We start from the raw sequence: 23468 nt of genomic DNA, 5'->3' as shown, positions 1-23468 counted from the left end.
TTCCTTTCAAGATTGGTAAAATGAGGACCCAGTTTATTGGGGGGCAATATTCTGACTCTGTAAACCACTTAGAGAGAGCTGTAAAGCACTATGAAGTGGTATATAAATTATTGCTATTAAAAACAAATTATTGTTATAATCTCACATGGATATGAAACCAGTCATAATGGAAATGTGTTGAAATAATTCAGAGAATTGTAGGTTGTTACAATGAAGGCAGTGCTGTGATTAGTCATATTGACTAAATTTGCCATCAAAGATCACAAGGAACAGATAAGCAGGTGGTGTCAGTTTCTGGCCCATGACAGTTTCACCTAAGGCTAATTCACAGACTGATTTACTCCCATTGATGTGCAATATTACTTTTAAATTATTTTTAATTAAATATAAAATAAAATTTAAAACTATGTAGATAAGGAGATAACTTATCATTTGCTTCTAGTTTAGTAAAGCAACGTTTAGCGTGGAAGAATAAAAAATATTTTGGCCAACATACATCTTGAATGGGTGGTACAAATCATTGTAGAGAGAGAATAGGTTGGCGTGTTGAATCAATAGCTCTAGTGGTTGAAAATGTTGGACCTTCTAGTCTTGCAATGGGAAGAGTATTAAACCAGAGAGAGCTGTTGTGCATTCAAAAAGTACACTCATAGTGTAAATATGAAAGGTGACCAAAGTTAATTTTATAAAATAATCACAGAAATGAACACTCAGAATTTAGCATTATAAAAAAAAGTCATTTTGGGGTGTTATTAGGTTCCCAGTAAAGCTTATATTGTTGGGATTTCCCCAGTAATCTACCATCCAAGCATTTTTCTCCTTTTTTTTCAAATTCAAAATTTTACTTTTTAATTTTTTTTTCAAAAACAGCCAAAGTCACATTCTATTGCTACTTAGTTGAACTTAACATTTTATCTTCCTTCCAGTGTAAAATAGCACTTTACAATAAGGACTATGGATTATTAGGACTATGGTTGACCCTATCACCTTTTTTCTATCCTGATCTCCACTTCTTTCTAGACCTCCTGCTTTAGTTTTAAGGGACAAGAAAATAATTTGGCTCTAGTGGACAATTGTAGTTCAGTATCTGCTTTTTGAAGAATACATCACTAATAGATAAAGAATTCTACCAGTTAAATCATTGTTCTGAGATAGTACCATATATCTGTTATCAGCTTCTGAGAGATATAAAAGAAATACAGCTGGGTAAACATCTGTATACTGTATATCTGTCAGCATCCTTGATCAGTGTACTTAACAAAGCTATTATTAATCTTTTAAAAAAATCATTACTAATAATGTTAGTCTGGGTTCTTTCATCAAAAGCAAATAATCAGCCTTTTGCCAACTTTCATCCAAGAGAATTGTAAGAAGATGCTCTAATATTCATTTAATAGCCCAAGTTGTTAAATAAACATTATCTATGGATTTGTTATTGTATTTTTGGCTGAGTTCCTATAATAAAATATCTGGAATCTATTTAATCTAGTAAGATTATTTTTGTCCAAACACTAGCATTAATTGTACAGTTCACAGTGTGTTCAATTTACATATAGAAAAATGCATTTAATGTCTCCTCTATGTCAAATTTAATTCCTAATGGCTTCATAGATACATCTACGTAGTGTTCATAGCAAAACAACAACAACAAAACAAGTGGTTTTCCATAGCCATTTTCTGGCATATTTTTAACTTTCTAATTCAAAGCATATACCGTACACGTATATTATATATACCCAATAGCCCTGGTATTTCTTGTTGTTCTTCCATTAAGGATAAATCAGGTATGGCATGCTTACCTTTTCCTGATCAGTCAACATTGTCTAGTTACTTACCATTTCATAATCGCAAAACACATTTTGTGAATTTAGAAAAATGAAATTATTTATCTTCAATGTTTGCATATTTTATCTTCTTTAATGATTTAAAACTTTCATATGAAACAGGATTGTGACAGGATTCACTACCTTGGCAGTAGTTTGATGGTCCCATGGAAGAGATGTAATTCGAATTAGGATTTGCTCTGTTGTGTCAACTATTACACTTTCTGTTCTTTGAACCTCAATGATCCATGAAGACAAAGATGTTCTGAATTTAATAAACAGAGACCTACAAAGTTGCATAAGAACCAGATTACTAATCATAAAGACTTAGTATGCAAATAAGGGCAAACAAAATGTTCCTTTTGGAATGGCAAAAAGTTGTTGAGTTCAGTGGAATGGAACATGTGATGGATTTCAGAAAATCTTCCTTCCCTTTATTTTATTTTTTTCTTTATTGAAAGCATCACCTCACATGTAAGCTGAGAGAATGAAAATTGCCCATGGAAAAGGATTCTATTCAGGTAAAGAATATGAATGATCTTACCAGGTCCCATTATATAACCACAGAGTGTTCCAAATTGCACTACTGAAATTCAGTCAAACTATTTTGACTGATTTTGCAAGATTAGGTAAGGCTGAAGCTGGTGAGGTAGAAACCAGCATAAGAACATGAGTAAAATGGACAAACGAAGTTTGGCAATTATAAATTGTCTATAAATAGGCTGCTTGTTTGAAAATACTTACTGGAATTCTCTTGTAAACTTAACCCAGGGGTGTCAAACTCACATCATTATGTCATCATCACATAATGTATTGAGACTTTTTTCCCCTTTGCTAAACTGGGCATGGACGTGGCCAGCATGTGACACATCTGGTCCACAGGCCGTGAGTTTGACACCCCTGGCTTAACCCTTCCAGTAAATATTTACCTAATTGTGTAATACTGGTGTAGCTTATGGTGTAAGCAAGTTGCTGAATGCAAGATTGACTAGATGAAATGCCAAGAAGTATTGCTGTACCTGGTATGAAATCAGGAAGCTTGATGCATCCATGTGGTCCCTTATATCCTTTCTACAGCCACCACTCCAAACAATTTCAGTCCAAAATGATAAATTTGCAGGCTCTGACTCCAAAAGCTTACTCATTCTTATGACTGTTAAACACAGAAGCAAGAGAGAGTTGATAACATTTAAAAATATACTGATGCTCTTACAATCTGCTTTGCTACTTGTTTCCAATAAAAACTTATCAGATTCCAATTGATGCCACCTAATCCTATTATGGACAATGTCTTCAACAGAACAAAAGTTTCATGGGTGTCCTTATGTAAAACTTCTGTTTCAAAAGCATACAACCCAACAATATGCCTCTAATTACTCATTGCACACAATTAAATTTTAAATGTATTATGCCTGTTCTTCATGTTTTATATTAGGAGCCAGGACAAACAAATGAACATGCCTACTGTACAAAGCAGGAGAACAAGGAGACTAAGAACTTGAAAAGGAAACTAGTATTAGACTACAAGAAAAATGTAGGCCAATTACAATGAAACAAATTTAAAATTATGACCAACAAATCCACTACATCTTCCCTTTATTAGAGGATGAGTGGAAATATTTTAGACCTTATGTATGCCTAAGATTTAGCACTTTTCAACACACATAGTACATAACCAGGGCTGGTATTCACTTACCTATGCTACCGGTTCGCATGCGCGCAGGACCTTCTGCACAAGTGCAAAGCATCAAAAATGGGACATGATTACATCCGGGCTGGTGGGCAGAGCCTGCTGCCACCCCCACTACCAGTTCGCCCAAACCGGATAGAAATGGCTGAATATCACCACTGTACATAACCAACTATCAAAAATACATTTGAAACAGTTTGTATTTATATGGGTGGTTTAAAATGTAGGCTGATTTTCCTAGCTAGAAACAAACAAAAAATCTATTAGAATGGCATTACACTAGAGCAGGGGTGTCAAACTCAGGGCCTGTGGGCTGGACCCAGCCTATGGGGGGGCTTAAATCTGGTCCGTGGGGCCAGCCTGGAAATATCAAAGAATTGGCCTTTGGTGCCTCTGTCGCACCCTGTTCTGGTCAGCAAAGTGCTGCAGGAGGCCATCCAGGCCGAAAACGGGACATGGGGGGTCATGTGCAGCCCCTCCCCTGTGCCCCATTTTGGCCGGCAGGGTGCTGCAGGAGGTGTCTGTCCTGTCTCCCCCTCCCCATTCCCTGCTTCCCTGCCGGCCCATGGAGGAAAACTGCAATGCTGATCCAGACCTTGAAGAAATCTAGTTTGAAACCCCTGCACTGAGCATTTTTAAAAGCAACCTCCAAATATTACCAATGGTTTTCATTGTTTTCTTCTTGTCCTACTCTGATACCATTTTTAAACATGCTGTGTTCACCTGGTGATTCTAGCCAATGAGGAAGCTGTATAATGAGCATGTATGCATAATCTGTACCCATTAGATGTCCATCTAGTTGTCACACTGTAATATCTTCAATTTCACACTATTGTATAGGGGAAAAAATCTGTGGTAATCCCAGTAATGGTGAATTAGGAATTAGCACCTGTGAATCCATTAGTCTGCTGTCAGATAGCTGAAAGAAGTTTAGAAGAAAACATATCACATTCAAAATGATAACTAAAAATGGTATATTCCTGTCTATGTGATTATATTTAACTATCAGGAAGTCTTGCTTTGTAATTAATCCATAATTGAGATAGTTTTTTTCTGCAGAAATACTGAAGTGACAGGATTTGGGGCTGAGCCAAAGGGCTGTCCCACATGAGAGCTCAATTCTACTCTCAAGCTTTGCAATTCCCTGTTGCCAGATGTTTTCAAAAGCTGCCTGTGCTCAGTTGTGGTATATTTAAAGCTCATTTGTGGTGTATCTAAAACTATCCCTTTTGAAAATGTTGTTACTCTGTGGAGCTTGTGGGTAGTCTGTTTATCCATTTGCACTATCTCTTTCTTCACCTCACCTCCCAGCTCCTGACCCTAACAGTTTTTTCTAAAGGGAGAAGCAGTTTGATGGCTTTTTATCTCCCCTTCACAGAACCTGTCTAGATTTCTTTCCCTTTTTTATTTTGCATATGATCAGGGACCTATATCCAGTGGTGGGTTTCTATTGGTTCGCCCTAGTTCGGGCGAACCGGTAAGCAGCATCAGGAGGCTCCACCCACCCACCTGGACGTCATCACGGATGCTCTGCGCATGCACAGAAGGTTCTGCGCATGCACAGAAGGTTCTGCGCATGCGCAGAAGCGCCGTATGTGAGCAAAGCGAACTGGTAGTGAAGGTAAGTGAAACCCGCTACTGCCTATATCCTTTTAATATAAAGTAAGGATGTTGCTGTTGGGGGTGGGGCTTGAGAGTTGAGTTTTTGTTTTCGTTTGGTTTCCTTTCTGTATGGAATGAAATAAGAGGATTTTTGTTGCTCTAGGTATCAAACTGGCAGCCCCGCAGGCCGGATGCGTCATGTGCACCCTGGCTCCGCAAAGGCAAAAAAAGTCATAATATGGCACGTGACGCGATCCAAGGAAACTTGGAAAAAGTCAGTAATTATGTGAAATCCTTGATTCTTGGTCTCAGTATTTTAAAGTTAGCAGAAATCAATAGCAGATTATCTTCTAACTGCTTTTGAATAAAAATAGTGACGCTTTATTTTTCAAAGGAATTTTTTTCTGGGAAAATTTCCCAGATTTTTTTTTTTTTGTCTTACATTTCGCCCAGCCACCCCACTAAAGAAAGCAGTGCTATCTGAGTATATTCACCTCCATTCTTCATTAAAGGTTGCCATATTCTCATTGATCGTGGGTCCGGTGGTCCTCTTCCATGGGAGTGCTCTTCCGATGACGTCAGATCGGGTCTGCTAGCTGAGAAGCTCCTCCCTTCCTGTAGCCTCCCAGCTTTCAGACTCGATCCGATTTGGATCAAGTCACGGTTTGAGCTGCTCCATAACTTTGGAAGTATTATAACTTTAATTGGATATTCTAAATTGATCCCTGCCTTCCAGCTAATTGGACTTTCTAAATTGTTGCCTGCCTGATTCCCCCAGGGGGGGGGGAATATTTCCCAGCGAGCAAGGTTTCGTCCCGAGGCCGCTGAGGACTGATCGAGGTGAGTTAGCTCCCTCGAGGTGGAGATTTCTCTGGCAGCGAGAGGGGTTAAACTCCCTATGCCGCTGCAGCAGCCCTCAGGCAGGGATTAGGTGGTTGCTTCCCCGCCGCCGCACCAGCTCCAGAAGGGGCGGGGAAGGCGGAGCCTCCACTGCTCCGTTGGGCTGCATCGCGCCGGAAGGCACATGAGCTGGGAGCCTTTCCCTCGGGCCTAATCGCCCCATTCTCCTCCGGCTCTCTCTTCAGCTCCGGCAGGACCGCAGGCAGGGCGATTTTTCCTGCCTGTCCAGCAGCGATTTGGCGCCTCCTGGGCTTTCGCCCACGCGCCTGGAGGGAATTGCAAAGGAGTCAGCACAGTCTAATTGGAACTCATTGCTGCCAAAGTAAGTTTCTCCCTGCGGGGGGGGGGGATTAACTAAGGATTATCCTCCCCTCCTGGATTAATTGTTCTATTTGCCGGGGGTTGGAGGGCTTTCTTCGGCAGACGGCTTGCAGCCTTCCTAGGCCTCTCCAGGGATCCCTGCTCACCTCGTGGCAGCCGCCATTTTGGCCTTTCTGCTCCCTCCGCCATTTTGCATTTCTGCGAGGTCTGGGCCTCTTTCTACAATGGCTTCCACCAGACAGTCTAAGACTAAGAGACAGGGCCCTTCTTTGGACCAACCTGGAACTTCAGCTGAGGTCCCTACAAAAAAGACTAAAAAATCCTCCTCCAAATCTTCTGAATCTAGATCAAGGGAGGAGATGAGGCTGCACCAGGCAATTGAACGTTCAATACAAAAGGCCCTCAAGGAGGCCTCTATTAAGGAAGCTGATGCCTCAGCCTCTATCCCTGCTCGGGCCTCCTCTCCTGTGAGACCTGAATCCATTGCCCAGGCCTTGCCTCCAGCCTTATCCCCGGATGGGGATGGGGCTTCTGTTCAGCCACAGCAACAAGTTAATGAATCTCTCTTTGGGAATCAAGAAGAAGAGCCCTCCAGGGCTCAATCCCCAGGGGGGGCAGGGTTTCTCCTTCCCCAGTCCTGCAGAGTTCTGATAACCAAGGGCAGGGGCCTGTAATTTCCCCAGATTTGGTGGCTTATATCCATCAGGCCATTAAGCAAGGCATTCAGGCCGACAGACAGCGCAGAACAGCCTCATGGGTTTCTGATTCACCCTCTCACATAGATGTGGAAGGTTCATGTCTTATGTCAGATAGGGTTCAACCCCCTGCCAGAGCTCATTCATCAGCTTCTTCTGTCCAAGGTTCTCTCACCGGTGAGGAGGTTAAGGACACTGAGTTGTCTGATGATGAAGACTTATCCCCAGACCAACCTTCTTTCATAGGCCTATTCAAACCTCAATTGTTCAGGTCCTTATTGCACAAAGCTAAGTTAACGACTGGTTTAGGAACACCCCGCCCTAATCCGGCTGGGGAGGGAACTTCTTCAGTGCCTCTGTTTGAGGAACCTCTCATTGAAACCGAAGAGATCCCAGGCCCCAAATTGTTCCGGGATGTCCTCACTAAGCAATGGCTTGCCCCTGCTTCGGGGCCTAGACCCAATGCGTTGGACAAGCGCATTTATAATATGGCCCCGGAGTTTTCCTCCCTTCTGCAGGTGCCCTCGGTGGATGCTCCGGTTGCCGCCCTTTCGACCTCTTCGTATACTGCGGGCCCTCCAGAGGAGAACCTCCGGCCGGAGGAACGCCGTCTGGAGCACGTGTTCGTCAAGTCTCACCAGGCTTCTGCATGGGCCGTCAGATCCTCAATGGCTGCTTCCTTCTTTAACCGAGCGTCCATTCTTTGGCTCAAGCAATTGCAGGAACGTCTTCCAGTGTCTGACTTACGCTCTCAGCAGGACATTACTAAGGTACTGGCAGCTTTAGAGTTTTCGGCCGACGCCACCTTGAATTCATCCAGGTTCACGGCCAAGGCCATTGGGGCAACTATCACGGCCCGTAGACTTTCCTGGCTCAGACAATGGCAGGCAGACGCCAAATCTAAATGGCGTCTGGCGACATCCCCTTTTGAAGGCCCCTTCCTATTCGGGGCTCCATTGGAACCTCTCCTAGCAGAATCTAGGGACAAGCGTAAATACTTACCTTCCATGTCTCGTAGGTCGGGACAAAGATTCCTCCCCTCTTCCTCCTCCTCCTCCTTTCGTCCCTTTCGAGGGCCAGAAGGATTCTCCTTTCCTCGACAAGGTCAGAGGTCGTTTCCATCCAGACAATTCTGCCCCTCCGAGCGTCAGGGGTTCCATTCTCAGCGGGGCCAATCTAGACGCCCCTTCCGTGGGGATCGTGGGCGCTCCCCCCGCAGATCCCGCTGACGGTTCGTCCAGCCTTCCCATCGGAGGCCGCCTGGCCCTGTTTGCCAGCCAATGGGAGGCCACATCCTCGGACGCCTGGGTCAGGGAGACTGTCAGGGTGGGCCTCTCCCTCGAATTTCTCTCCACACCCCCGACCCGATTTCTCAAATGCCCTTTCTCTCGGGATCGGGCTCGTCGGCTCCTGATGGTATCGGCCATTCAACATCTTCTCGAGATTCAGGCCATCGAACCGGTACCTCAGGAGCTGCGCGGACAAGGCTTTTACTCCCGCCTGTTCGTCATCCAGAAGTCGTCGGGGGGTTGGAGGGCAATTCTAGACCTCAAATCCCTGAACCGACGGATCCGATACCGTCGGTTCAAAATGCAGTCCCTCAGCTCCATCTTGGAGGGTATCAGGCCCCGGGGACCTTCTGTCCTCAATAGATCTGATGGAGGCTTACCTCCACGTTCCAGTCCACACGGCCTTCAGGCAGTTCCTCCGCTTCTGTTATGCGGGTCGTCATTATCAATATCGAGCCCTTCCATTCGGCCTATCCTCGGCTCCCCGAGTTTTTACAAAAATCATGGCCGCGCTAGTGGGCTACCTCCGGACTCTTCCAGTAAGGATCCAGGCCTATCTGGACGATCTCCTCGTCCAGTCGACTTCGGAGGATCTAGCGCGCCAGGACTTGGACACCACCCTCCAGGTCCTGGAGAGCCACGGGTTTTCCGTCAACATGGCCAAGAGCCATTTGATACCCACGACTCGCATACAGCACCTGGGAGCCATCATAGATTCGGTGGAAGGCAAGGTTTATCTTTCCCAGGACCGCCTGTCCAGCCTGCGGTCACTGGTCAGGTCAGTGTCGTCAGGGAGACCAGTCTCCCTGGCAGCCCTGTCCAAGCTCCTGGGAAAGATGGTCTCCTGCATCGGGATCATTCCTTGGGCGCGTCTCCACTGCAGGGATCTGCAGTGGTTTCTGATCCCGTTCCAAAAACGTCATCTAGGGACTTCCGACCGCAAGGTCCTCCTTCCCCACAAAGTTCTCCTCTCCCTCCAGTGGTGGTCTTCAGCAGCAGTCCTCAAGGGGAGGGAGTTCAGGGTGTCCCAATTCCTTATTCTGACTACAGATGCCAGTCTCCTGGGCTGGGGGGCCCACCTGTCCTCGTCCATGGCTCAGGGGCGCTGGTCCCAGTCAGATCTGACACACAATATAAACTGGTTGGAACTTCGGGCCATCCACCTGGCCCTTCGGATCTTCCAGGATCAGGTGTCAGACAAACACGTATTGGTACGGATGGACAACGTAGCCGCCAAGGCTCATGTAAACCGCCTGGGGGGGACCCGGTCTCGCCACCTCATGCAGGAGGCCGAGAGTCTGGGAGCCTGGGCGGAGTCTCACCTGAGGTCCCTCCGGGCATCTCACATATCGGGCGTGACAAACACCCAGGCGGACTGGCTCAGCCGGGAGTCAGTGGACCAAGGGGAGTGGGCCCTCGACCCGGGCCTGTTTCGGATGATCACCGACCGCCTGGGCCTCCCGGTGGTGGATCTGTTCGCCACTCGGGCCAATCGCCAGACAGAGAGATTCTTCTCTCGCTACCCGGAACCGGGGGCGGAGGCAGTGGACGCAATACACAGCAGCTGGCCGGCCGGCCTCCTCTATGCCTTTCCGCCTCTGCCTCTCATTCCCAAAGTCATCAGAAAGATGCTGTTCCTCCGGGCGGAGCTCCTGTTGATTGCCCCGTTCTGGCCCCGTCGGCCATGGTTTGCGGACCTCCAAGCCCTGTCCGTCCGTCATCCCTGGCGTCTTCCTCGAGACAAAGTGACTCTTCGTCAAGGGCCGTTACTGCACCCGGATCCGGCGTGGCTTCAGCTAACCGCCTGGCGGTTGAGCGGAGCTTGCTGAAGAAGTCCAAGATTCCTTCTCGGGTCGCCAACACTATCCAAGCGGCTCGACGCCCGTCAACAACACGGATTTACGACTCCACCTGGCGCTCCTTTGTGTCATGGTGCAACCGTCGCTCCATCGTCCCTACGTCGGCCTCCACGGTGCAGGTACTGGTGTTTTTGCAGGACGGCTTTGAGGCAGGCCTGGCCCCTAACACGCTCCGTCGGCAGGTCTCCGCCCTATCCACTATTTTGTGTTGCGGTTCTAGACATTCCCTCTCGAGTCGTTCCCTCATCCGCCTCTTCCTCAGGGGGGCTTCCAACCTTCGCCCGGGTTCTATCCACAGATATCCCTCCTGGGATTTGCCCTTAGTGCTAGACGCCCTCACGAAGGCTCCTTTCGAGCCCCTAAGGTCAGTGGGCCTACATTTCCTGTCTTATAAGGTCGCCTTCCTACTGGCCATAACCTCGGCCAGGCAGATTTCAGAGTTGGCAGCCCTCTCCATCAGGGCTGATCTCTGCGTTTTTCATCCTGACCGGGTGGTACTTAGGTTGGACCCCACGTTCCTCCCTAAGGTGAATTCCCCTTACCACAGGGCACAGGAACTAGTCCTTCCAAATTTTTGTCCACATCCTAGCCTGCCCTTAGAACGAGCCTGGCACTCCCTGGACGTGAGGAGAGCCCTTCGGATCTACATCCATCGGACATCTGACTTTCGGAGATCAGAATCCCTTCTAGTCTCCTTCCAGCCATCTAGTATGGGCCAAAAAGTCTCATCCATTACAGTGGGGCGTTGGATTAGGGCCACCATAGCCACGGCTTACGGGTCCCAGGCCTTGCCAGTTCCACCCAGGATCACGGCCCATTCCACCCGCAGTGCGGCCACTTCGGCCGCCTGGGCCACCCAAGCCTCCTTGGAGGAAATCTGCCGGGCTGCAGCCTGGTCGTCCCCTACCTCGTTCATTAGGCATTATCGACTAGACCAGTTTGCATCTGCGGATGCAGCATTTGGGCGTAGGGTACTCCAACAGGTCCTCCAGCGGACTTCCTCATCAGCCAGGGCAATTCCCTCCCTATAGTTTCACGCTTTGGTATGTCCCATGGAAGAGGACCACCGGACCCACGATCAATGAGAATGGGCTTTGCCTTACCTGAAAGCCCTTTCTGATTGCGGTGGGTCCGGTGGTCCGCCCCGCCCTGTTATGCCCAGGGCCAATTCGGCGGGGTTCTGGTGTCCTGTTTCCTTTCTTGCAGCTCACCGTGTAGGTCTGCTACAAATCGAATCTCATCAGAAAGCTGGGAGGCTACAGGAAGGGAGGAGCTTCTCAGCTAGCAGACCCGATCCGACGTCATCGGAAGAGCACTCCCATGGAAGAGGACCACCGGACCCACCGCAATCAGAAAGGGCTTTCAGGTAAAGCAAAGCCCATTCTCTCACCCAAGCAAACTTTAGAAATTGTGGAGGATACAAAATGATGGCTAGGTTGCCAAAACTTTGTTACAGGGCTCCTTTAGAAAACAAAATACCTTACTAATATTTATATGGTGATCCTCATATTTGGGAGATTGGTGAGAATTTTCTTTTTTAATTGAAAAAATTCTGTGAAGGGATTCCTCATTTTCTGTACTCAGAAAGAGAATGGCTATATTTGCACAGCTCTATTACAAATTACAGACTTTCCACAGTAAAAGTGAATCCTCAAAACTATAAACCAAATCTGGATTGTAAAATGAGATATCAAGAGTATCAAATTACTGATTCTTAGAGAGTGTTGGAAATCCAGAATGATCATAACATGAATTAAACCCAGATTTCCACCAGAACATTTTTTTAATTCACCAGAATTCTGTTTCACCTGGTTGTTCTAGAGGTTTATTTTTCTTTATTAAGAAATTAAGAAATGTTTTTCTTCCCTAAAGTTAATGACTAAGTACTGGCCATTGGTTATTTAACTGAAAGAAAATCATTGCTATAAGGGGTGGGGGGAATCTAATTTCTGCATGGAATTGTTTGCATTCGTGTTTTTTTAGACTTAAATGTCTAAATTGCATGGGTTTAGTGGTGAGGGAGAGAGTGTTTGGTTTCCTTCATTCTATAGGTGTGGGACAAAAAAGAAACCAGCACTTAATCTTAAGGATTCTTCTACTCAAATAAACCACATCTCTTAGGGTAGATGGGATCTATGGCGCTCTTGTTAACCCAAGCCATTTCCCTGACTAGAGAGTTGTTCTTTGTTCAAGATGTCATGGTCAAATGGAATCAGAAAAATGAAACCCTAGAAGATTGTGAGGCTTTTTAAGGTAAACTATATGTGTATCAAGCAAATTTGGGATAGCAGGTTTTCATTTCTCCTGCTGACCTTTGCTACTGAATTGGTGAAACTCTTGATGATCTAAAACCACTCTTTGATAGACCAGCCTTTATTGTAACCATCCCTATCATTGACATTTTGTCAGATATCAAAAGCATTACAGTTCCCTATTGTTCCCTATTGTTGAAATACAGCATAGGATAGTTATATTATATTAAGAGTATATTTTATGTAATTACAGTGTTTATATATTGCCTCCTCAGAGTTCAAGTCAAGTTGATCGTAATATTAGATGGAATCAATCAGTTGTCACAGTTGACAGAGGCCTGGGGAAGGGCAGGAGTGAGATATGGAAAAGTTAAGGATTCTGTTTATTTCACTTTGCATCAGACCATCAGTGCTCATCTTCAGTTCATGGAATAGTGAAAGACATGATTGCCTGCATATAAAATGACTCAGGCTCAAGATAGCTTTTACCAAAAAAATTAAAACCAACAATCCTGTCCCAGAGTCACTATATTTCAATCTTAAATAATTTCATAAACCAACTTCCTGCAACCTGCTCTTTATCTTTTGGGAATGAAGTCAATTATAGTACAACACATCTCAACTGAATAACTTAGGAGTAAGCTACAATAAACGGTAACTACAAGAAAACAGATTCAAAAACTATAAATCTGTTGAATGAAATAGATATGGAATCCTTTTTGAAAAACTTATGATGAAAATATAACCTTTGTGTCATGTGTAATAAAGGGCAGGCTCTTTCTTTAATAATTATGACTATTTAAAAGTAAATTTATTCAGAAAAGCATAAAAAGGAAAGGGGATATAGATTTGAAGTAAGCAAGCCTTTGGTTACCTTCATGTTAGCAATATCAAACCAGAGTTTAGATATATCATCCAACAATATCACTATACAATCAACCAGTCAGAATAGAGCTGGATGGGACCTTGGAGTCCAATCCCCTGCTCAAGCAGGAGACCCTATACCATTTCAGATAAGTTATTGTCCAGTCTCTTCTTAAAAACCTCCAATGATGAAGCACCCACAACTTCTGATGGCAAGTTGCTCCACTGGTTAATTATCCTCACTGTTAGGAAGTTTATCCTTAATTCCAAGTTGCTTCTCACCTTGATTAGTTTCCATCCATTGTCCCTCTGGTGCTTTGGAAAATAAATTGATCTGCTTCTCTTTATAGCAAGCCCTCAAATATATATGGAAAGCTCAAACAGCTTTTGCCAACTTGGTTCTTCAATTTTTTTATCTACTTAGTTTTCAACATCAAAGTTAACCCTATATAGGTAATTATATGAAGCAATTCCTTTGTAATAAATTTATATTGATGGTTTACCTTGAATTTTTTTATTATAGCTGCAGGAGGGATTTCACAAAGACAAAATTTCAGAGAGATAAATTGTTCATTTTAGATTATTTGCTTTGCATCAAAACCTTCTCAAATTTCCTAGGAATTCATTTGCAAAGATGAAGAATATGAGTTATCCAATTTTAGTTCATAAAGGAACATATTTTTAAGTGTCATAGATTTTTTTTAGGGTAAACGTTTGTTTTAAATAGATACAACCACTGCAAGATGTCAGATACAACCTCTGACTGACATGTAATCCTGCTAATGTTTTGTAGAAGTTAATGATATTTGACTTGTTATGCTAGCATCTGATTGACTACTGCTAAGTAGCTTTTCAGTAAAAAAATTTACATAGGTTTACAGAATATTTTGAAGTATTTGAATATTTCAAATCTTGATATGTATCCAGACAAAGTTCTAGAGAGCTGGTAGACTGCTTGGAATATGTGAAAAGATGTTTTAATCAGATCACCAATAATGAAAGACATATTTTAAGGTTTATCAGTCACTTCATCAAAGACATGCTAAAAAAAGTTATCTACCTTTCCCAGGAATTGGAATAGGCATTATATTGTAATGTTTATAATGTATACTATTATAAGTTATATTTAAAGTTTATAAAACGTTCATCTGAATATTAGAAGGATTAAATGTTTATATTGGTTTGGATATTTGCATTAAGTGTTTGTGCAGTGCAATAATCATTGGTCATGATTTATAATGTGAGTTTTATTTTTAATTGTATTGTTCTTGAACAATACAATTGTTGTATTGAGGGGGAGGGCTCTTCCCCTCCCCCTCCATTCTATTGAAAAATGACATCGTTTGGGCATCAATGGTATCCTACATGAGAAGGCGCATAGATTTGGCTGCTTACTATTAAAAATGATTAAAATGAATATGTTTCATATTGTTCAAATAGGAAAAGCAAAAAAAAATGTAGATCTGGTTTGACAACTGGCAAATAAAGTTTTCATTTTGGGATTCAATAAATTGTTAATCCTTGCAGACTGGATAGATAATACTGAAATACTCACAGATATTGTCCTTAACTTCATTGCTTGATAGAGTTTCATTTATTGGACATATCATTGTTACAGTATCTGGAAAATATACCCAAAAAAAGAATATTAAAGATACTGCTGAATTGGGAATTTTTTTCTTGTTAAAGCAAACTGTGGGTTGAAATAGAAACTTCTGTTTTCTTAGGATGGCAGTCGTTGGAAGTCCTATTCAATTGTTTTTGGCATGAGCCGATGCTAGTAGCTTTGTGTTTTACAATGCTTAAAGTGGTAGATTTTGTGGCAAAAATGTTGTTTTAATAGGATAGTCCTACACAAATGTAATCCAGTATATTTTGCATTTTGTGGGAAGATGAGAACACTTGAATTTTGGCATATGTGTGGAACAAAAAAAAAGATTAATAAAGGCTGTACTCCAAAACATAGATTACAGTATAATGAAATATATTGTTAAGGGATTGGATTGGCTAGGAATCCTTTCGGGATCCCTTCCAACTCTGTAATTCCTGATAATAAAATTTACATTTGGAAAGAGTTCAATAAAACTAGTAGGACTGTTGGAATCCTTTCAAAGGCCCATGCAGAATGGCCAGATATCTTTTGTTATGGAGATTGTTCTCAATAATTGAACTCTTGTGGAACAGACCAAGACATTTGGGAATCATGGCTTAGCTTTCCTCCCTCCTCCCAGTTATGGAATGTGTTAATGCAGAGATCAGACCAAAGAAAGAACAAAACATGCAGTCTTTATTTTCTGAAGCTAGTGTTAAGTAGAGAGTGAGAATTAGAGATTTAGAAACATTTTGGAGGATTTGGTGAAGTTTGTTGGGGTGTTAAAGTATGAACCATCATCTGTTCTCAAACTGCGTGTTTTAAAATGTTCAAATGGTATAAAACCCTACTTGTTTTCAGGAGCCTAAATCTAAAGAAAATAAATATTGTTATCAGAAGCTTTACAGAGAAGAAAATAGATCAGATAATTAGTTTGATTTTCTGCTGATTGGGGATTTTTTTTTCAGTGATTAAAATAGGACATAAGAAACTGTATGTCTGCCTTTTCATGAAAAAAAATTGTCTACATGTTCATTATATGGACCCTTAAAATAGAGCATTCAGGAGTTGTCCCTTTAAACTTTGGAAGCTCTTGTTTGGAAAGATTTAAATTCGTGAACTATTTCAAAGATAATTTCACAGATAATATTGATACTAACGATATAAGTATTGTTAAAATCAACAGTTGCTTCAGTACAGCACTCACTGCAAGCAGTTTATTTGGCTGCATAATAAACTGAAACCAATATCATTTTTATGCCTGATTGTAATAAAAAGTTTGATAATGGAGCATCTCTCCGATCAATAACCTGAGCCTGAGTACCATATATTTCCAGTGTAGGATTCCAAGCTGTGGCAAAGAAGAAAAAACAATATGCCAGTGCATAAACATCAGTTATTTATGACGTGGACCATATTTGAGATAATAAGACTGTAAACACAATATGATTCATTGTCTTAATCAGTTTTGGCAACTTTATTCAAAAATATTCTGCTCTATCTACAGTTTAAAGGAACCTCATTCTGAGGGAATGAATTCCACAAAAAATTATTGTCCTGAACTAATGGAGCAAGGAATTAAGGTTGAATGACATGACTAATTGGACCCGCACACTGGCTTGTGAGGTGAGGCTTTCACCTCAGCAAGAGCATCCCCACTGCTGAAATTGAAAAAGCTATGAGGATTGATAAGGAGAGCCTATTTCAATGGACTCAAGAAGTCAAAACTGGATGAAATGGGCATAAAGAAGCTCATAGGAAAATAGAGGGAGAAGGAAAACAAAAAAAGCAATGATGGAAAACAAGAAGACATGGGATAGATAGAAAAGTGAAATATAAGGAATTAGAAGAGGGGAAAGGATCATGGAAAAATGCATCAGCTAATAAGCTTCCCTTCTGCTGCAAAAGATTTGCAGTTCGGTTTTCAATAGTAATCTTGGTAATTAGAGGGCCCAGAAGAAAGTAGAAATTAGCTTGAGCATCCAAGTTCAGAATCTATTCCGTGCATTGGTGCCAACCCCAGACCTACAGCTAATTGCCATGTTAGCCATAGACTATAATAATAAGGTGACTCCCAAAGTGACCTGAAAAAAGCACAAGACACAGAGGGAGCCAAAAAGGACTCTCTTCCTCTCTACTTAAGATAACTTTAAACTTTATTGTCTTTTTACTTAATACTTGTCTAAGGAGAACATCCAAGTCATCCAATCTGTATTTATTTTAGGAAAACCTTTGACATTAATGAGTACTCAATGGATACAAATGTTTGGTTCCTTGGTTGAAATGTAGGGGTTGTGTGTGTGTGTGTGTGTGTGTGTGGTTTTGTGTCCTACAGATATATCTTTAACTTCATAACTTTAAATTATTTAAATTCTATAATATGTGTGAAACTGAATGATGCAGGCTACTTTTTGAAAACAGGTTGTAGAGGTTGACCAATGTAACATTGTCACCTATAGGGGCATGTGGTTGATGATTCTCCTTTTGCTTGTTGAAATGGGAGCCCATTTCTCAGCACCTGACAGATATTCCATGCTTGGCAAATCTCTGTTCCTTCCCACAGTTTTTTGACAGAGGAGGTACCTATTTTTCCTCCCCTTAGAAAGGGCTTGCCTCCTCCCTTCCAGTCTTAGAGATGAAGAGAGAACCTGAGGATATCCTCAACTGCTTCAGAGGTATCAGTTGAGATCAGTGGTAAGAAGGAAGCTGAGCAATCCAGCAAATTTCTCTATTGCTCACCAAAACTAGGCAATTTTTGTTAATTCCTGATGTAATCTAGGGGTTATAGCTGAGAAACAGCACAAAGTTTAAAATAGCCAGTTATGACTACTTTCTCTCTTGAAAGAGTAGAGAGTATAGTTTGATTATATATTTCAAAACTGCTTCATTTTAAGTTTGCTTGTCTCCAACACCAACATTTTACTTTTGGAGAATCTTAATTAAAGTGATGATATGAGACCAGGAAGATTCTGGCTAAAGTTCTCACTTGATATGGGATTCAGAAGGTGACTTAAATTCAATTATTATCTCGGTCCCATACACTATCTTGAACTCTTTGAGAAATAGGTGATATACATACTCAGCTTAATAAATTGTGACTAAAACTTGTTCTTTGGATGTTTTCAAAATGTTTAATTCCTGTATGTAGCAGATTCCACCAAAGACTTTCATAAGACTCTCCTATAGCACACTTTGTGGACATTTTATAGTTTCTGCTTGTGGCACAATTATTTCTTGAATATTGCCTCTTTTAATTAACTTTAACTACCTTTAGTTTGGAGGCATGCACGTGTTTTTTTATGCTTTTAAAAACGCTTACTGTGAGTTTACAACTAATCGTAAAAACTGATTCTTGACATGTTCCTTTAATTTTTTTAAATAAACTCCTGTGGATTCAGCGAAACTTTTGAAAAAGCAAACAAAGTCAGGTTATAATTTGTTGAAGAATTCGGAATCTATAAAAATTCAAATTCTTTCCGTAAATCACTGTTATGGAACTGTAGACCCATTAGTTTTACTGTAGACTAAGAAGTGCGTTATTTCCCTGAAATCCCAGTCAGTTATTTGAGACTATGCTACTAGCAAAAGAATATGTTATATTTTTTTTGTACATTGCCTTTAGCAGTATGGAAAGTTTTGTTTTGTTTTGTTTCTCATCTGTTTGTATTTAATCTTTGCTTAGCGCATCATTTGAGTTGCAAAGTGCGAATGGTTCTTTTTAAAATAGAGTGTGATTTCCTTTAGATTTATCTATGAAATAACTTTTTTGTCTTTTGTCTTTTTTTGTCTGCTCAAAATACTTAATCACAATGTATCAATTATACCAATAGGTTTGTATTCTGAGGACCCCATTTATATTGTTTAATTATAATTAATACAAAAGAGCCATTTGATTAACATATAGATATGCACACCATTAAATGATTTTTATAATTTGATTGATAGCTTCAGCCTGCTGCTTAATCTGGATGAAAGAATGGATTCTTCTGAGGAGCAAGAGGATTTTAGATTTAGAAGGACATGGTCTAAGGTTCATAGTTTTCTATGGTACAATAAAGTTAAGGTTAATGTAGACTTTAATAGTCATTACGTATATTAGAAGTGGCATATTGACAATATGGAACAGATATAAACCTAGCCTGAGATCAAAAATATCTTCATGGGTTTTAGCAATAGAAGATTTTAGAGTAAAAAACAGTACATAAAGAAAAATGGTTAGCTTATCAAGAGTTGTTAGAACAGGAACATGGAAAGTATAAGATGAAATCAAAAGAGGAATTGGCTGCAGACGATTTAGTTTTCAGTGGTTTTCATATGCACAGAAAAATATTTTAAGGACATTTGAAATTGAGCAGCAGGAGACAAAATTTGAAGTTGAGCCTTGCTGGTACAGTGGTCTAAGCACCCTGTTATTAACACAGCTGCCTGCAATTTACTGCTGGTTCAAATCTCTCCAAGGCTCAAGGTTGACTCAGCCTTCCATCCTTTCTAAGGTAGGTGAAATGAAGACCCAGTTTGTGGGGGCAATAAGCTGACTTCGTATAAATATACAAAAGTATGAAGGCTATTGCTTATTGCTTAACGCATTGTAAGCCGCCCTGAGTCTCCGGAGAAGGGCGGCATATAAATCAAATTAAAAAAAAAAAAGAACCTAGCCCTGCTTGAAAATATAAAGGTAAATGTCAATATTTTGCATTATTGCCTGACTTTTAATGATTTCTTTTTAAATTTTTTGCTAATTTTATTCTAAACAAAAGTTCTGATTAAGATTTTTATGTCTAAAATCTCAAAAAAAACTTTTTAAATGTTGCTATGTTAACATAACACCCCCTTCTTCCACCCTGTTAGAAATACAAATAGCATTTATTGACACACTTAATCTTTTTTTCCTTTTTAGTACAGAGTGATGAATCTCAAATGACTTACAGTAAACAAAACTGATGTAGATCTACTTCAGGGTGTGCCTATATTGTCTTTAAATTTTGTTGCACAAACTATTTTTAATTAGCATATATGTTGACATCAAGAAACTCATTCGACATGTTCTGAATTGCTGTGATGGCCCCAGTGCTTCAACTGAATCTGAGAAATCTGGTGCCTCTCTGAGCTGTAACATATTTAAATGGTTTAGAACTAATTTCCTCTTGCGACACAACAAGCACCTAGCTCTGTTTGTCTCCAACTTTTGTAGCACATTCAGAATGGTGAGGATGGATAGGGATACAGTATGTGGGCTGCATAAATAGAAATAATTATTAGATGGCAATTACAAAACAAAACTCAAACCTGCTGCTGCCATCTTCTGGCTGTCTGTATTTTTGCATGCTGAAGTATCATACCTCAAAATTTAGTTACATTGCCTGTTGGAATTTTCCTTTCTTGTGATTTTAGCAAATATTTTGCATAGAATCTGCAACCATAGCAACCACTCTGACTGATTGATGAGTATCCTAAGATTAAGAGTATTGATTATCTATTAAATGTACTACTAAAAGTATAAATTATCTGAGGAATTCTAACAAAAAAGAACTTTGAATTTGACACAGATTATTGGCTTTAGAAAAATATAACTGCAGGGAACAAGAGGATCTATGGTTTGTCAGAGAGCCCCAACAATAATGACTGGCCTTTGTCTTGAAGAATTTCAGAATGGATGCCAGATCTAAAGATAAACAACAAAGTCTGAATCATTCTCCCCTAAGAGGTTTAGGCTTTTGTCTACTCTGTGCAAGAGAAAGGGAATCTGTTTTCAGAACTTTTACTCAATTGAAACTATGGCCACAATCCAACACGAGATTAAATGCTCTTAAACCCCTTAAAGTCAATGAATCTAAACAGATTTAACTGGGTGTTGGATTTGTCCCATGTTTTATTGTACTGATAGTTTTCTGGGGAAACTGACAATTCTATAACTAATATCAGGTCAGGACTTGCATAATAGCATTTATTCCAGTAGCAAAAGTAGCATTTTACAACTTAGTATCAAGAAGCTTTTAAGAAATTGAAGTAAGTGCAGCTTAGAAGAAATTATTCTTCCGCAGTCTATTCAGGTACCTGTGTCTAATTTAGCAATATCTTTGTGCTGGCCTTTCTGCCTCTTTTTGTGAACTAGTGGCTCAGTGGTGAAATCCATTTTTTTTTAATACAGGTTCTGTGGGTGTGGCTTGGTGGGTGTGGTGTGGCTTGGTGGACATGGTAGGGGAAGGCTATTGCAAAATCTCCATTCCCACCCCACTCTGGGACCAGCCAGAGGTGGCATTTTTCCAGTTCTCCAAACTACTCAAAATTTATGCTACCAGTTCTCCAGAACCTGTCAGAACCGGCTGGATTTTACTCCTGATGTGGCTCATGGCAATCTGGATGCAAGTACAGAGTATATTTCAGCCACTTTTCCTTTTTACATGGATTTTACTGTAGAACTTCCAACTTAGTCCATAGAGATTCTTGTCAGTCTCTGTTCTTCCTACTAATAAACTAAGAACACTGCTTGATATAAGTTATATTCTAGTACTTCAGGAATTAACAGTAACCCTAGTATTATTTCGTTTGTTTGTTTATATACTACCCATCTCACTGATAAAGTGACTCTGGGTGGTGTATTATTTCTTAGCATCCCCACTTTATTAAGCAGGCTTGCTGTTTGAATGACCCTTTCTGCAGTGGGAAAGAAAAAGCAGCATCTGGTATCCACATGGCTGGGCCTCTCGTAAGACAGTGAAATGTCTTAGCTTTACATTTTCCATGGCATTTCTGTATCAGCATATCTCTCCACTCATCTTGGAATGCATGTTTTTCTATGTTGTCTTTGCTCACAATAACATTCTTGGTTTGATCTCTCCTAGGTGCATAGCGTAATGTCCATGCTGTGCTACACTCTGATTATAGCATTTCTGATTGGCATATGGGCAGCACCAAAATCTGAAGATAATGTCCCTCTGGGCTCCCCTGCAACGTCTGACCTTTCTGATACCAGCTGTGTTAAAACTCACGAGGGTCTGAAAACATCTCAAAACACAGATCAGCGCCATCCTGCTCCTCAGAAGGCAGAGGATCAAGAAATTGGATCAGCAGCAAACATCATTGTGGATCCCAAGCTTTTTCAGAAGAGGCGGTTCCAGTCACCTCGTGTTCTGTTCAGCACTCAGCCCCCACCATTGTCAAGAGATGAGCAAAGTGTGGAGTTCCTGGACAATGCAGACTCTCTTAATAGGAATATCCGGAGCAAACGTGAAGCTCATCCTGTGCATAACCGAGGGGAATATTCTGTGTGTGACAGTATCAGTGTCTGGGTTGCCAACAAAACCACAGCAACGGACATCAAAGGCAAACCGGTGACTGTGATGGTGGATGTAAATCTTAATGGTAATGTCTACAAGCAGTACTTTTTTGAGACCAAGTGCAGAAATCCAAAACCAGTTCCGAGTGGGTGCAGGGGTATTGATTCCAGGCACTGGAATTCTTATTGTACCACAACACACACATTTGTCAAGGCGTTAACCATGGAAAGCAATCGGGCATCCTGGCGCTTCATTCGGATTGACACTGCCTGTGTGTGTGTAATCAGTAGAAAAACTGAGAACTTCTGATTGACCATTGATTGCTCCAATACTCACTTTCTCCCCACCCCCTACCTCAGCCTGTAAATTATTTTAAATTATGAGGGCTCTATGATATATTTATAGTTTATACAATGAAATCAATGAATCATCATAATTTATTAAATCCTTTTGAAAACTGAATACATGATGTGAGCATTAATGGCATTTTTTTCCTGTTAAACAAATATTTTAGCTTTTATTTAATATGCTTGTCATAGAAAAGTTTCTGAAAAGAATGTATGGCTGTTTTCAGTGTCCTGCACCTGATCTTTTTATTTAATGTGCAGTTGCTCTGTTACTCTGCACTAGATCAAACTTCATTACATACAAGTCCATTAGGGAAATTCTCCCTCTCCTGGGTCAGAATCATTCATTCATATTACACACCTGAGGAGACGCATAACTGTCATTGTTGTCAGATACGCTGATTTCCTTCTGTTTATACATTCTAAATACTAGATTTGCAACTGACTTCTTGTTAAACTTGTCTTCAGAGCACTCCCATACACATACGTATTATTTTTACAAATAAGTAAAGCAGTGAACATATTGAACATACCTTTTCCCTACAGAAACAACCCTGTGGATTGGGCTGAGAGAGAGTGAGTGGCCCAAGGTCACCTACCTGGCTTTCATGGCTAAGGCAGGACTTGAACTCATGGTTTCTACCTTGTAGCCTGATGCCTTTTTTTTTCAAATTGTATACAAATTTCTTTTTCCTTTTATAGGAAACATTTAAGCAAACATTTTGCTTCCTATTTTATAACATGTAGTTAAAAGCAACTACTTTTTAGTCAACTGCTGGCAAAACTAAAGCCAGCCTGAGGCCAGCTAGATTTACATCTAACTCCATCCCATTTAAATAAATAGAACAAATGTGTCCTGATTGTTGATTCCTCAAGATATAAAATCCAATTTCACACTCTCGTGTTTCAAAATAGGTTCCACTATTTTCAATACATTTTGCTCTTAAGTAAGTATATG

The 23468-nt window shown here is 41.2% G+C and overlaps 1 protein-coding gene across 1 annotated transcript in view; it reads left to right on the top strand.

The window, feature by feature from the left end:
* The window catches only part of NGF (nerve growth factor), a 63046-nt gene extending 40528 nt beyond the window's left edge, over positions 1-22518 (top strand). The window contains exon 2 of the mRNA XM_070939873.1: positions 21729-22518. Within this exon, the coding sequence (XP_070795974.1) occupies positions 21729-22472 (744 nt within the window). The 3' untranslated portion in view covers positions 22473-22518. The remainder of the gene's footprint in view (positions 1-21728) is intronic.
* Positions 22519-23468: the final 950 nt, after the last annotated feature.

The sequence above is a fragment of the Pituophis catenifer genome, unplaced genomic scaffold, assembly GCF_029215685.1.
Source record: "Pituophis catenifer annectens isolate HBS135680 unplaced genomic scaffold, rPitCat1.0.hap2 SCAF_3, whole genome shotgun sequence".
In the NCBI taxonomy this organism is placed as follows: Eukaryota; Metazoa; Chordata; class Lepidosauria; order Squamata; family Colubridae; genus Pituophis; species Pituophis catenifer.
This window is presented reverse-complemented; position numbering and strand designations above follow the sequence as displayed.